This window comes from Trachypithecus francoisi, unplaced genomic scaffold (genome assembly GCF_009764315.1).
Source record: "Trachypithecus francoisi isolate TF-2019V2 unplaced genomic scaffold, Tfra_2.0 Contig01580, whole genome shotgun sequence".
NCBI lineage: Eukaryota > Metazoa > Chordata > Mammalia > Primates > Cercopithecidae > Trachypithecus > Trachypithecus francoisi.
The window spans coordinates 1,782,003-1,795,456 of record NW_022681443.1 but is presented as its reverse complement, the minus strand read 5'-3'; the positions used below and the strand labels follow the sequence as shown (position 1 = coordinate 1,795,456).

General features: G+C 54.3%; 1 protein-coding gene across 1 annotated transcript in view; it reads left to right on the top strand.

The window, feature by feature from the left end:
• NPTXR (neuronal pentraxin receptor) overlaps positions 1-13,454 on the top strand; it is a 34,164-nt gene that overhangs the window by 3,660 nt on the left and 17,050 nt on the right. Inside the window, exon 2 of the mRNA XM_033188603.1 lies at positions 3,128-4,151. Within this exon, the coding sequence (XP_033044494.1) occupies positions 3,128-4,151 (1,024 nt within the window). The remainder of the gene's footprint in view (positions 1-3,127; positions 4,152-13,454) is intronic.

Sequence of the window (13,454 nt, the reverse complement as noted above, 5' to 3'; positions counted from 1 at the left end):
GCACTCCAGCCTGGGCGACAGAGCGAGACACTGTCTCAAAAAAAAAAAAAAAATTAGCTGGGCATGGTGGTGTGCACCTATAGTCCCAGCTACTTGGGAGGCTGAGGCAAGAGAATCGCTTGAACCTGCGAGGCAGAGGTTCCAGTGAGCTGAGATCACGCCACTGCACTGCAGCCTGGGTGACAGAGCGAGATCCTGTCTCAAAAATAAAAAATAAAAAATAAAATCATTCTAGGGGATCAACAGACCAGTTTAAACAAGATTTGACTCCAGCCTCTGGACCCATTTATCCAAACTGTCCCCAAAGTCTCAGGGGGCAGCTCAGGTAAAGGAATCAGACCCACTCCCTTCCCGGAGCCTGTAAATCTCTACATGGCCCCCACCTTCCTGTCCAGCTTCCTCCCTCCCCTACATCTCACTCTGCTCTAGCCCCACTCTGTTCCTTCTGTTCCTGAAACATACCACTCTGCTTTCTGCCCCAGGGCCTTTGCACTAGCTGTTCCCTCTGCCTAGAATACACCATCTTTCCCCAGACTTCTGCATGGCTGTTTTCCCGGGTCATTTAGGTCTGACCACCTTATAAATACTGCCCACCTCCCAATTCCCCACTTCCCACTTCCTGTAACTTTCTATAACATCACTTTAAGATTCTTCTTTGTCATTCTCATCATTATTGGAAATTAACTTGTTTACTTAGCTATTCATTTGTTTACTGCCTGCCTCCCCACTGGAATACAAACTGTGTGAGCGTGTCTTGTTCCCAGCTTTCCCCAGGCTTGGCACTATGCCTGGCACAATGTAGGTCTCAAAACATATTTTCTAAAACGAATTCCTATATTTGTTATATATGGCAGAATTCCCTTAGCCTAAGAATGGAATGAAAGTGAAGAAATTAAAAAAAAAAAAAAAAACTAGGAGTCATGACAATTCAGAGGGAAAATATAGGAACTATTCCAGTTTTAGGGAAGTTCCCCCAAGAATACTTCTCTGATCATCCCTTGAGGAATCCTGTGTTAGGATTAAGGGGGGTTCTCTCCCAAGACCTAGGAGAAATGGGCTTTGGGACCTCTCTGTCCTCTCCTCCTTCCTCTGCCTGCAGCAGCGGCATTACGAAACTAGTTCAGCAAACATTCACCGAGAAGCTTCCCTGAGCAGGCTTCATGCTGAATGCTGGGGATAGAGATGGGTCAAGGAAGAAGGGAGAGGCCGGGCGCCATGGCTCATGCCTGTGATCCCAACACTTTGGGAGGCCAAGGCAGGTGGATCACCTGAGGTCAGGAGTTCGAGACCAGCCTGGCCAACATGTTGAAACTCCATCTCTACTAAAAATACAAAAATTAGCTGGGCGTGATGGTGTGCACCTGTAGTCCCAGCTACTTGGGAGGCTGAGGCAGGAGAATTGCTTGAATCTGTGAGGCAGAGGTTCCAGTGAACCGAGATCATGCCACTGCACTGCAGCCTGGGTGACAGATCGAGACTCAGTCTCAAAAAAATAAAAATAAATAAAGTCATTTTAGGGGATCAACAGACCAGTTTGAACAAGATTTGACTCCAGCCTCTGGACCCATTATCCAAACTGTCCCCAAAGTCTCAGGGGGCCGCTCAGGTAAAGGTGGCACCATTTGGTGCCCAAGTCACAGTGGCTCTGCTGCTCTTGGCAGCAGCCCTCTCTCTTGGCATCTCCTGTCCTTCCCTGGACTTCCTATGACAGTTTCTCTGGAGATGCTATCTCTGTGCTTCTGTCTTCACAGCACACGTGTAGATATACCAGGAGTCCCGATGCCTCATGCATCCCCAGGACTTTAGCAGGGCCTACCGCTGGCCTTTGCCTTCCAAGAGCCCAGCCCATTTCTCTGTCCATGAGACGTTTCCTCCAAGCCCAGCTGCCTGCACTGGGTTTTGAGGTCACAGCTTCAGTGAGTGTGAGCACACATCCACGCACACATAGCACTCGGGTTCCTGGCATGCAACACTTGTGTTTGCTTCTCTCCTCTTTCACAACTCAGGTATGGATGAAAATCCCTGGCTCCTAGAGATAGGTGAGCAGAGTGGACATCATCCTAACATGTGTGGAGGGAGGTGGAGCACGTGTGCCTGGGAACACTGGACAAAATCTCAGTGGCTGGAGAGTGTCCCCCAGGGCTGTGGCCTCCTGGGAAACATTCTGGTGTCTCCGCACCACCAGTGCTATGTGAAGTCCACTCGAAACCACAGTGGTAGCCGTGGTGGTCCAGAGATCCTGGTTTGCTCCCTCACTTCAAGTCAAAAATGCAGGCTTGGAAGAGAGACAGGGCTGGGAATAATCACAGCCCTCCCAGCACCCTTCCAGCCCTGGGAATCCATATCGGTCAGGAAAGGCCTCATGGAAAATTGGAGCTGGAGATAAATTGTGGAGGATAGTAGGATTTTTTTTTAAGTTTTTAATTGCAAAGTTAATTTTCAACAAAATATATATAGACATTTTTGACAGGAGAAAGTAAAACGCTCCTCCGCCACCCCCACAGCACAGCCCACTCCCATTCCTGCTGTTCCTTCTGGGCCTGGTCCACATGCCCACCAGGCACGTGGCATCGCTTGCCAACGAAGGCAGACTGCAGTGGGGGGCGGGGGAGCGTTCTCTGGACCTGTGATGCTCTAAGCCCCCAAGGATTCAGAGAGAATTTCCATCACCCTCTGAGATCACAGGAAGATTTTGTAATGAGGGTGGTGGGGAGTGAACTCTGCTCCTTCAGAACGTTGCAGGTCGGGGTGATGGGCAGATGGCCACAGTATAAACAGAAGTTAGGTCAAAATCCGTGCCTCCCCCCAACCCCCAACACTGGCCTCTTCTCCTCTAACCGCTCCCACTCTAGCCCCATCCACAGTCTGGTCCAGTGAAACGTGCCTGAGCTCGCAGGCGGCTCCAACGCAGCCACCTGGTGACCTTGGACAGCGGCCTGACCTCCAGTGCCTCAGTTTCCTCATTTCTATTGTGAGCCTGTCCAGGGCGAGGCTCAATTGCGACCGAGCTTGTGGCGCCCCAGCGCAGAGCCCATCCCGGAAGAGAGCTCCCTCCTGGGTGGCTGTGAGCATAACCGGCTTGGGGAGGGGGCCAGAGCACCGGAGGGCTGGGATGGGGATTACCCAGGAGCCCCGCCGCGCGGCCCTCGGGTCGCCGCCCCCTGCGCTGTGACCGCGACAAGATAAGGTCCCAGGCGCTGCCCTCGCTCCTCGCCGCATCCCCGGCGGCGCCCCCAGCCCGGCGCCCGGCACGGAACGGGTGCGGGGCTGGGCCAGGGCCGGCCTGGGGGAGCGAGTGGGGCGGGGCCGCCGCGCCCGCTCCCCCTCCCCGCCGCCTGCCGCCTTCTCCTCCTCCCGCCGCCCGGGCTCAGAGCGGCGGCAGCAGCGGCCGCGGCCACAGCTCGGGCTCCGGCTCCGGCTCCGGCTCCAGCGCCTGCCCCACTCGGCCCAGCGCGCCAGGGCTCCGCGCCCCGACCCCGCCGCCGCGCCTGCCGGGGGCCTCGGGCGCCCCCGCCGCCCGCCTCACGCTGAAGTTCCTGGCCGTACTGCTGGCCGCGGGCATGCTGGCGTTCCTCGGTGCCGTCATCTGCATCATCGCCAGCGTGCCCCTGGCGGCCAGCCCAGCGCGGGCGCTGCCCGGCGGCGCCGACAACGCCTCGGTCGCCTCGGGCGCCGCCGCGTCCCCGGGCCCGCACCGGAGCCTGAGCGCGCTGCACGGCGCGGGTGGCTCAGCCGGGCCCCCCGCGCTGCCCGGGGCACCCGCGGCCAGCGCGCATCCGCTGCCGCCCGGGCCCCTGTTCAGCCGCTTCTTGTGCACGCCGCTGGCGGCCGCCTGCCCGTCGGGGGCCCAGCAGGGGGACGCGGCGGGCGCTGCGCCGGGTGAGCGCGAAGAGCTGCTGCTGCTGCAGAACACGGCCGAGCAGCTGCGCCAGACGGCGCTGCAGCAGGAGGCGCGCATCCGCGCCGACCAGGACACCATCCGTGAGCTCACCGGCAAGCTGGGCCGCTGCGAGAGCGGCCTGCCGCGCGGCCTTCAGGGTGCGGGGCCCCGCCGCGACACCATGGCCGACGGGCCCTGGGACTCACCTGCGCTCATCCTGGAGCTGGAGGACGCCGTGCGCGCCCTGCGGGACCGCATCGACCGCCTGGAGGTGAGCGCCGCGCGCCGTCGGGGGAGCCGCCCGGGTGGTGTGAGGGGCCGCCCGGCCGCGATCACCCCGCGGTCCCCGAGTCTCTGGTCTCCCGTCTGTATTCCGGGGACGATCGCGCCTTCCTCGCTGGCAAGGCGGGGGGATTCCGATAGGGAACGCGGGCAGGCGTCTGGCACGGTGACTAAGGCACAGGGGACGCGCCAGAAAGATTCGCTCCCCACCCTTTTCCCTCTCCAGGCACCTCTCTTAGCCTCAGTTTCTGTGTCTGTAAAATAGGTATAACAGTGTCCACCTGTAGTGGAAATGGAATCAAATGTAGGTGTGTGAAAATGCTTGGCACGTACTAGGACCTCATTAAATGTCCCTTTCATTTCCTTCTTTCGGACACCCCCGAATCAGCACAAGCTCCACCCTCACACTCTGGCCAGGAGATGGATGCGCTGTCCAAGGGACTCGGGGTCCTCCCCTCATTACACAGAGCCGGGAACAGAGTGCCCCATAAGACAAACCTGGGTGCCCCTCATCACTTCTCTACCCTGAATCTCCCACTCTGGCTCAGACTACGACCCAAACCGCAGGAGCTCAGGTGCCAGGCACCCAGCCTCACACACCTGGAAGCCCACAGCTCTTGGGTGGAAGCTGAATGGAGAACAAGGCCCCACCGAGCTCCTCCTCCTCCACTCACCTTTTCCAGGCTTTCCTGACTCAGGCATGGGGCTCAGACACAAGGAGTCCAGCATGGAGGAACCCACTCTTGGCTGTCATGTGACCCTGGGCCAGTCATTTCCCCCTGGAGTCCCATGGCCACCTTCCTCCCTGTAAGAATGAATTTGGGATTCCCAGAAGTGCAAGGGAGACAGACTGGGCAAGACAAACATCCAGGACACATTCACCACCCCAGCCATGGACTGACTTCCAGACCACAAGGAAAGGGGTTAAGCAAAAAATCAGAACTGTGGAAGGAAGAGGGAGAAAGAGGCCAAAGCCCACGCTGCCCCCTCTGCTACCTCCACCCAGGTGGAGTGCATCAGGCAAATTGGAGGGAGGAGAGAGGCAGAGAGTAAGTGCAGGGACCCCTTACCTCTGGGGCTGTTTAAGTTAAATCCTGGGCAAACAGCACAGGTGATGCCCACTCGCAAGACTGAGGATGTTGTGGTCCGACAGCCCTCCAGGATGCCTGTACTGGTGTCAGCACCCTCCCTACAGGGTGGCAGAGTGCAGCCAGGCAGCCATTGCAGCCAACCCCTCACCTTACAGATGAGAAAACTCAGCTCAGAAACATCCTAAGAGGTTTGGCAGAGGCAGGAGAAAATCCAGGCCCATACCCACCTCTTCCCCCACTCCAGCTCTGGGGGATTTCTAGGATAAGAGAACCAAGAGCCAGAAAATAATCACGAAAAAACTGAAAGTATGCAATGAAGGGAAGTCTTAGTTTTCTCACCTGTAAAATGGGGATAGTAATAGCACCTACCTCACCAGGATATTAGGAGGATTAAGTACTTTATATGAAAGGCCAAGAATAGTGTCTGGAACACAGGTATGTTCAGTCAATTTGAGTGATTGCTATTTTTATCATTAAGCTATAATATTACTCATTTTAAAAATACAGTCAAAACTCAAAATAGGAGCAAACAGGTTTTAGGCAACAGGTTTTAGTCATGTAAAAAACAATTTTTGACTTTCATTAACTAAACTTCCTCGTGCCTGCCATGGCCCCTCTCCCCACGCCCAGATGGCACAGGTGGCTCCTCCCACGTCTGGGGCTGGCAGGCTTGGACCTGCCTTGGACCTGTGCCCCCAGCACCTGCAGCACTTGGCAGGATGGCCTCCCTTCCGGTTAGCCCGCTGAGGTTGGGGGGATCCTGGCAGCTGGGATTTGGCAAGAGGTCAGCCTTCCAGACTGGGGGAGCCCTGGCTTCCCCATGTATACTTTCTCCTCTTTTCTGAGTGCAGCAGCCACAGACAGAGAAGGGCAGGGGCCTGCTTGGCCACCAGGTCTCCCTTCTGAGCGTGGCAACAGCCACAGCTAGTCTTTTGGGGGCCTCTAGGAGGGGCTAGGGCTGGAGCTGGAGCCCAGCAGACACAGGGTGAGACCAATTGGCTCAGCGGAGTCCCATGCACCCATTAGCCACTGTCCAATCTCTCCCCTCTCTTCTCATTCAGTATCCTCAAAGTTCCCAGATTTTCAGGGTCTCCTTTCCCTCCCAGGATACACTGAAAGTGCTCTTGCTAATGTCCCCAAGATGATAAATGAGGACTTCTCAGTCCTTATCTTGGTGGAACCCTCTCTGACACCTGACCCTGCCTCTCATCCCCTCTTGCAGGTCTCCATGCCCTGGGCTTCCAGCCACCTCTCTCAGCACCCCTCCTCCTCCCTCTGTCTGCTGCCTCTGTCTCCCTGCAGGGTCCTCCTCCTTTAAGGGGTGTGCCCCTCTTGGCCCTCACTTTCCCTGGGTGCACTCAGCCACGCCCTGAGGCTTCCCACACCCATTCCACGGAGGGGCCCCAAACCAAAGCTCAGTGTCCAGCCCAGGTTTCCTTCCCAAGCTCCAGATTTGGCATCGACACATTGGCCTCCTGAGCATCTCCCTGTGGTTGTCCCATCAGCCCCCTAACCACACTGTGTTTCAGCTTGAACCGGGTACCTCCACGTGCCCTGAGAAACCATCCTTGGCCCCTCCCTCTCCCCCCAGTTCTTACTGGCCTCATCTCTGCACGCTTGCAGCAGCCTCATCTCTGGTCTCATGAGCACACGCTTCCCTCCATCCTTCTCCAGGCAGCCCCAAGGGTCTTCCTTAAGCCCACCATGGGACTCTCCTAGGGTGGAAACTCCTCAGTCCACTCCTAAGCTAGCACTTTGGATATGGTCCCCCCCTCCTGACCCCTCTCTCAGTTCATTCCTGCCTCTGCCTGGATCACCCCCAGCACATTCCTGCTCCTCATTTTAGAGTCTGCTCCAAGGACACCTCCTCTCAGGAGCCATCCCTGTTCACACTCTTTCCCCTTCCTATCCCCACCTGGGCTTCCATAATCGTCACACTTCCCTGCTGGTCCCCACCAGGCACATCCGTGCATCACCCCCCTCCTACAAAAGGGAAGGGAAGGTCTGATTGGCTTGTCCTCTCCCCAAAGCCTCAAGTGGGAGCCACATTTAAGGGCTTGGGGAAATGTCTTCTTTTCCATTTTTACTTGTGTTGTTATTGTTGTTCTTTTTTTTTTTTTTTTTTTTTTTTTTTTTTGAGGCGGAGTCTCGCTCTGTCGCCCGGACTGGAGTGCAGTGGCCGGATCTCAGCTCACTGCAAGCTCCGCCTCCCGGGTTTACGCCATTCTCCTGCCTCAGCCTCCCGAGTAGCTGGGACTACAGGCGCCCGCCACCTCGCCCGGCTAGTTTTTGTATTTTTAGTAGAGACGGGGTTTCACTGTGTTAGCCAGGATGGTCTCGATCTCCTGACCTCGTGATCCACCCGTCTCGGCCTCCCAAAGTGCTGGGATTACAGGCTTGAGCCACCGCGCCCGGCCTGTTGTTCATTGAAATAAGTCAAAAGGTTTTGGGGAGAATACTGCATTCGATTGCGTCATTTTCTCCCTTTTTGCAGCCCCCTTTCGGTCCTTATCCATTTGCAGCTGTTTATCCATTGTTTGAGAGCTGCTGTGTAATTACCATTTTAATGACGCCATAATATCCTGGGATTCATCTGCAGCTCCGCATCCATCAGTCACTTGACCGGCTCCTGTTACTGGAGATGTAGGTTGTTTCTAAATTATTTTTCTTCCAGATGTTCATTGCAGGATCCATTTCATGCAGAGAGCTGTTTGTTTGTTTGTTTTTAAGTCTGTTGATTTCTTTAGGCTGAATTCCCAGGCGTGGTATTACTGGGTACTGGGTACTGGGTCAGAGGATATCGACTTTTTTTTTTTTTTTTTTAAAGACAGAGTCTAGTTCTGTCGCCCAGGCTGGAGTGCAGTGGTGCAATCTTGGCTCACTGCAACCTCCGCCTCCCATGTTCAAGCAATTCTCCTGCCTCAGCCTCCTGAGTAGCTGGGACTACAGGCATGTGCCATCACCACGCCCAGCTAATTCTTGTTTTTTTAGTAGAGACAGGGTTTTACCATGTTGGCCAGGCCGGTCTCAAACTCCTGATCTCAGGTAATCCGCCCGCCTCAGCCCCCAACGTGCTGGAATTACAGGCGTGAGCCACTGTGCCTGGCCAATATTGACTTTTTATGGCTGAGGCCAGGAGCCACTTTCCAAGAGTTGGCCCACTGATGCGGCTACAGGCCATGCATGCATGTTCCCTGTTCCATTTTTGTGTTAATTTAATGCATATATACAACGGAACTTCAAGATTAATTTCAACAGCATTTCTTTGGCATAAACCACATCCTTAACCCAGCCTGGCAAGCTGATTGCCTCCTCCCATCCTGGAGTGGGAGCCAAATAACCATTATAGCGAACACTTACTGAGCACTTACTATGCGGCAGGCCCTGCGCATTATCTCATTTAATCCTCATAAAATCTCTATGAGGGAGGTACAAAGAAACCAAGGTTCAGAGAGGTTAAGGAACTGGCCCCAAGTCAGCAGTGGAGCCCAGTGTCTGGCTCTAGAGCCCTCGTTCTTCATCATCAACTCTAGACCCATCTGGAGGGGTCAGATGTCACCCACCTTCGGGAGCGTGAGAAAGACAGGTGAGCTGGGCTCAGTGGCTCACACCTGTAATCCCAGCACTTTGGGAGGCCAAGGCGGGCGGATCACGAGGTCAGGAGATTGAGACCATCCTGGCTAACACAGTGAAACCCTGTCTCTACTAAAAATACAAAAAATTAGCCGAGCGTGGTGGCGGGCACCTGTAGTCCCAGCTACTCAGGAGGCTGAGGCAGGAGAATGGTGTGAACCAGGGAGGCGGAGCTTGCAGTGAGCCGAGATTGCACCAGTGCACTCCAGCCTGGGTGACAGAGCGAGACCCTGTCTCAAAAAAAAAAAAAAAAAATAGACAGGTGAGGGCGGTACCTGTGCTAGTCACTGTCCTGGACCATTTCTGCCTCGGAACCCCAGAGTGAGAGGGGTGGAGGCCAGTCCTTAAGACTTGCCCTGCTGACCGGCTAGATAGCCAGGAGACTTGCTGCCAGACCTTCACTGCTACTGCTGCTGCTGCTGCTAATAACTAACACTTATTAGACACTTACTAGATACATATTAGCTTATTCAGTCTTCAGTCCTATGATGGAGGCTGTACGCATTCCCATCTTACAGATGAGCAAATAGAAGCTCAGAGAGAGTGAAGGACACAGACCTAGGCAAATCCCTGCCCCGCCCCCCACCAACTTCGGTTTTCCCCTCCGTACAACGAATGATGCAGCAGGCCAGATACTCCCTAAACACACTTCCAGCTCTAAAAAGTCTCTGAAATAGGTCAGGCGTGGTGGTTCACACCTGTAATCCCAGCACTTTCCGGCAGATCACTTGAGGTCAGGAGTTCAAGACCAACCTGGCCAACATGGCAAAACCCTGTCTCCACTAAAAAGTACAAAAATTAGCCAAGTATGGTGGCGTGTGCTTGTGGTCCCAGCTACTTGGGAAGCTGAGGCAGGAGAGTCGCTTGAACCCAGGAGGTGGAGTTTGCAGTGAGCCGAGACGGTGCCACTGCACTCCAGCCTGGGCAACAGAGCGAAACTCTGTCTCAAAAAATAAAATAAAATAAAATAAAATAGTCTCTGAAATAAAAAGGCTGGGAGGCACAGGCTTGAGTTCTTGCTTGTGACTTTAAACTAATCACATTCCCTCTCGGTGCCTTGGTTTTCTTATCTGTAAAACAGGCGGGAGGAGGAGCTAAGTACCCGCACTCTTAGGCTCTACATTCTGAGTTCTTGGGCAGATGGTTTCTAAATAGGGATTGTGTGCGGCGTGTGTTTATGGGGGTTACATGTATGTGCCGCCCTCGAGCCCCTTCCACCCACTCCTAGAACTGTTTATCCGGGAAATCTGCAGATAAACAGCGGCTTCGAGGATCTCTTGGTGTCTTCTCTAAATTCCATTGGTTGTCTTTGCTTTTCTCTGACTTTGCTGCCCATTCTAGAAGCTTCTGCCCAGTGGGCACTGGTTCCCCTGACCCTGCCTCTTTGGCAGTGAAGAGGGCTTGGGAGAAGGGAGTGGCTGGGGGCTGCCGAATGTGGAGAGAGGGCTTTTGCTATTGGGCTTTGGTTGGAGGATGTGGACCCACAATGTCCTCCCTCCCCCACAGTACCCCTTCCAGCCCCGAGAGAGCTGCAGTGTGGAACGTGGAATGTGTTCCTGGTACAGACTCCAGGGCCAGATCACCTGGGTGCAAATTCCAGCTCAGTCACTTGGGAGTTCTGTGACCTTAGGCAAGGTGCTTAACTTTCTCAGCCTCAGTTTCCTGTCTGAAATGGAGATTTGAAAACCTGTCGGGGCTGGGCGCAGTGGCTCACGCCTGTAATCCCAGCACTTTGAGAAGCTGAGGCAAGTGGATCATGAGGTCAGGAGATCGGGACCATCCTGGCTAACATGGTGAAACCCCATCTCTACTAAAAATACAAAAATTTAGCTGAGCGTGGTGGTGGGTGCCTGTAGTCCCAGCTACTCGGGAGGCTGAGGCAGGAGAATGGCATGAATCCAGGAGGCAGAGGTTGCAGTGAGCCGAGATTGCACCACTGCACTCCAGCCTGGGCAACAGAGCGAGACTCCATCTCAATAAATAAATAAATAAATAAAATAAAAAAGCCTGTGAGTCTTGTTTATTTTGAAGTTTATCTTACATTCAAGATACGTAAGAGGTCACAGATCTCACAGACACAAATCGTAAGTGGACAGCTCAATGAAAATGTATGGATGGATACACCTGTGAAAGTGCCAGCCAGATCAGGAATTGGAACACTTTCAGCAGCCCCAGAAGGCTCCCTGGTTCCCCCAAAGACATTGGCCTTCCAAAGGCAACGGCTATTCTGGTTCCTATCACCACAGTCAGTTTTGCCTGTGTTTGGACTTTGTGCGAATGGACGCAGACAGCTGTGCACCCTTGTGTCTGGTGATTTTTCATTCAGTGTCACGTCTGTAGCATCCAGCCTTGTTGCGTGTACCCACGGAGCATTGCCGTTTTCCTTGCCGTGTGGTGTTCTGTTGTGCAGACGAGCCTTAATTCATTTACCCGTTTTTCTGTGGATGGACCTGTGGGTTGTTTCTGATTTACAAATAAGACTGCTGTAAACATTCTTAGGATATCTGTTGGCGGCTGTCAGCCCTCATTTCTCCCTGGATCGAGCCACAGGAGTGGGTTGCAAGAGGGGCATATATTTAGCGTCGGAAGGTACAGCCAAACATTTCCCCACAGTAGCTGGGAGAGTTTACACGCCCGCCCGCGTGTAAACCTCGCCAAACTCGGTATGGTCATTTTAAAAACATTCCCGTTTCGATGGGCGTGTAGTGCACTCACTGTGGTTTTAATTTGTATTGCTCTGATGATTCATGATGTTGAGCACCTTTTCTTATGTTTATTGGCCATTTTGTAAATCTTTGCCTGTAGGAGGTGGAATGAACTCAGAGGTCGGTGCTCCTCACAGAGTGAAGAAGGTGAGGCACAGGGCCGGGGGGGCCTCTCCCCAGGACAGTCTTGGGCACATCATCCCCGTGGAACTCTGGGGACAGGGATACAAGCAATCAACCCAAGGTGGGAGCACTTAGGTGCTTCCACAGCCCTTGTTTTCCTCCGGGGGAAGCTGAAGCTCAGAGAGGCTGAGGGACCTGCCCACAGCCACAGAGGCAGAGTCAAGACCAAGCCAGGATTTCTCACTGAAGTGGGCTATGGGTGGGGGACCTCCATCTGCTGAGGATTTTGGCTGGGTCCTAGAAGACGTGTGGGCAGGCAGGACCTCAGCAGAACTCCCAGCTGGGCTTCTGGAAGCAGCAGCCTGACAGGAGGGACTTTTGAAGGGAGGAGCAAGGGACCTGGGGCCAGAGGGGTCTTTAGACAGGGTCTGGGGTCTCGGACCTGGGAGGTACGCGGCCAACCCCATCCGTGCTCCCTCTTCCTCATATTCCTCCCCGTTCGTCTTCTTTCCTTCAGCTCAAGTGTCATTAGGAGACCAGGATGATCAAAACCACCCTGTCCTTTGCCCACCACTCACCTGCTCCCCGCCTGGGTGGGAGGAGGTGGAGTCACCTGCTGGGCCTGTCCCTGGAGAGGAAGGCAGGGTGATAGCATGGGGTTTCTCTGAGAAGGCTTCCTGACCCCAAACTTCCACCCCCTGGTGGCCTGGCCATCCCAGAACAGCCTCTGCCTCACCGCCAGCTGGGAGCACCGCCACCTGCGGAACCATGGGGCCATATTTGCCTTTGGGGCCACAGCACCTGGCACTTGGCAAGAGGCAGCAGGGATGAGCTCACCCTCTGCACCAGGCCTGTCAAGTATCTTACAATTGAATCCCACAAGAACTATGGGACTATTACTCTCTCTGTTTTACAGATGAGGAAACTGAGGCTGAGAAAAGTTCAGAAGCTTGCCCAGCTCACTCAGCTGGCATTTCCACCCAGGCAGTCTGGCTCCAGGGCCTGCACCATGATGCACTATACTCTCCTGCCTCTCAACAATAGTGAAGGATAATAGTAATGGTGGCAACCACATACTGCCTCTTATGGTTGGCCACACTTCATATCTGTTCTTTCATTTTGTCATTATTTATATCCCCAAATGTAGTACTATTATTACACCCATTTTACAGATAAGATAACTGAGGGCCAGAGGAGTTAAGCAACTTGCCCAAGGCCACAGATCTAGTAAGCGAAGAGCTGAAAAATGACACTGGCCTAACGTGAGAGTTCATGTCCGCAACCACAACGGACGCCATGTTGCTGCAGCACACATGGATGGATGGATGGATGATGGATGGTTGGATGATGGATGGATGGATGGATGAGTGCTCTGCAGCCCTGCCAGAGAAACTCTCAGGGCCCTCTTCTCTCTATATAGAGCATCTCAGTTCAGGCATCAGGGAAGCTGCCATCTGGAGGGTGAGCAGGCACTGGGCAGAGGAGGGGTGGGGGCGGGAAGAATGTTCTTGGAGAAGGAACAGCCTGTGTGGAGGCCTTAGGGTGAGAAGGAGTTTGGGGCAGTTGAGCAGCAGAGGACTTTCAGTGGACGTGACCTAGGTCCTGTCTGGGTGAGGGCTGAAGCCAGGAGGACAGGGACTTGATTGGCAGGGAGAGGGGGCTATGGAAGGATTTTAAGCAGGAGAGCAACGTGGCTGGATTTGCCTCTGGCTGCTGTGTGGAGGGTGGGAGTGGAAGCTG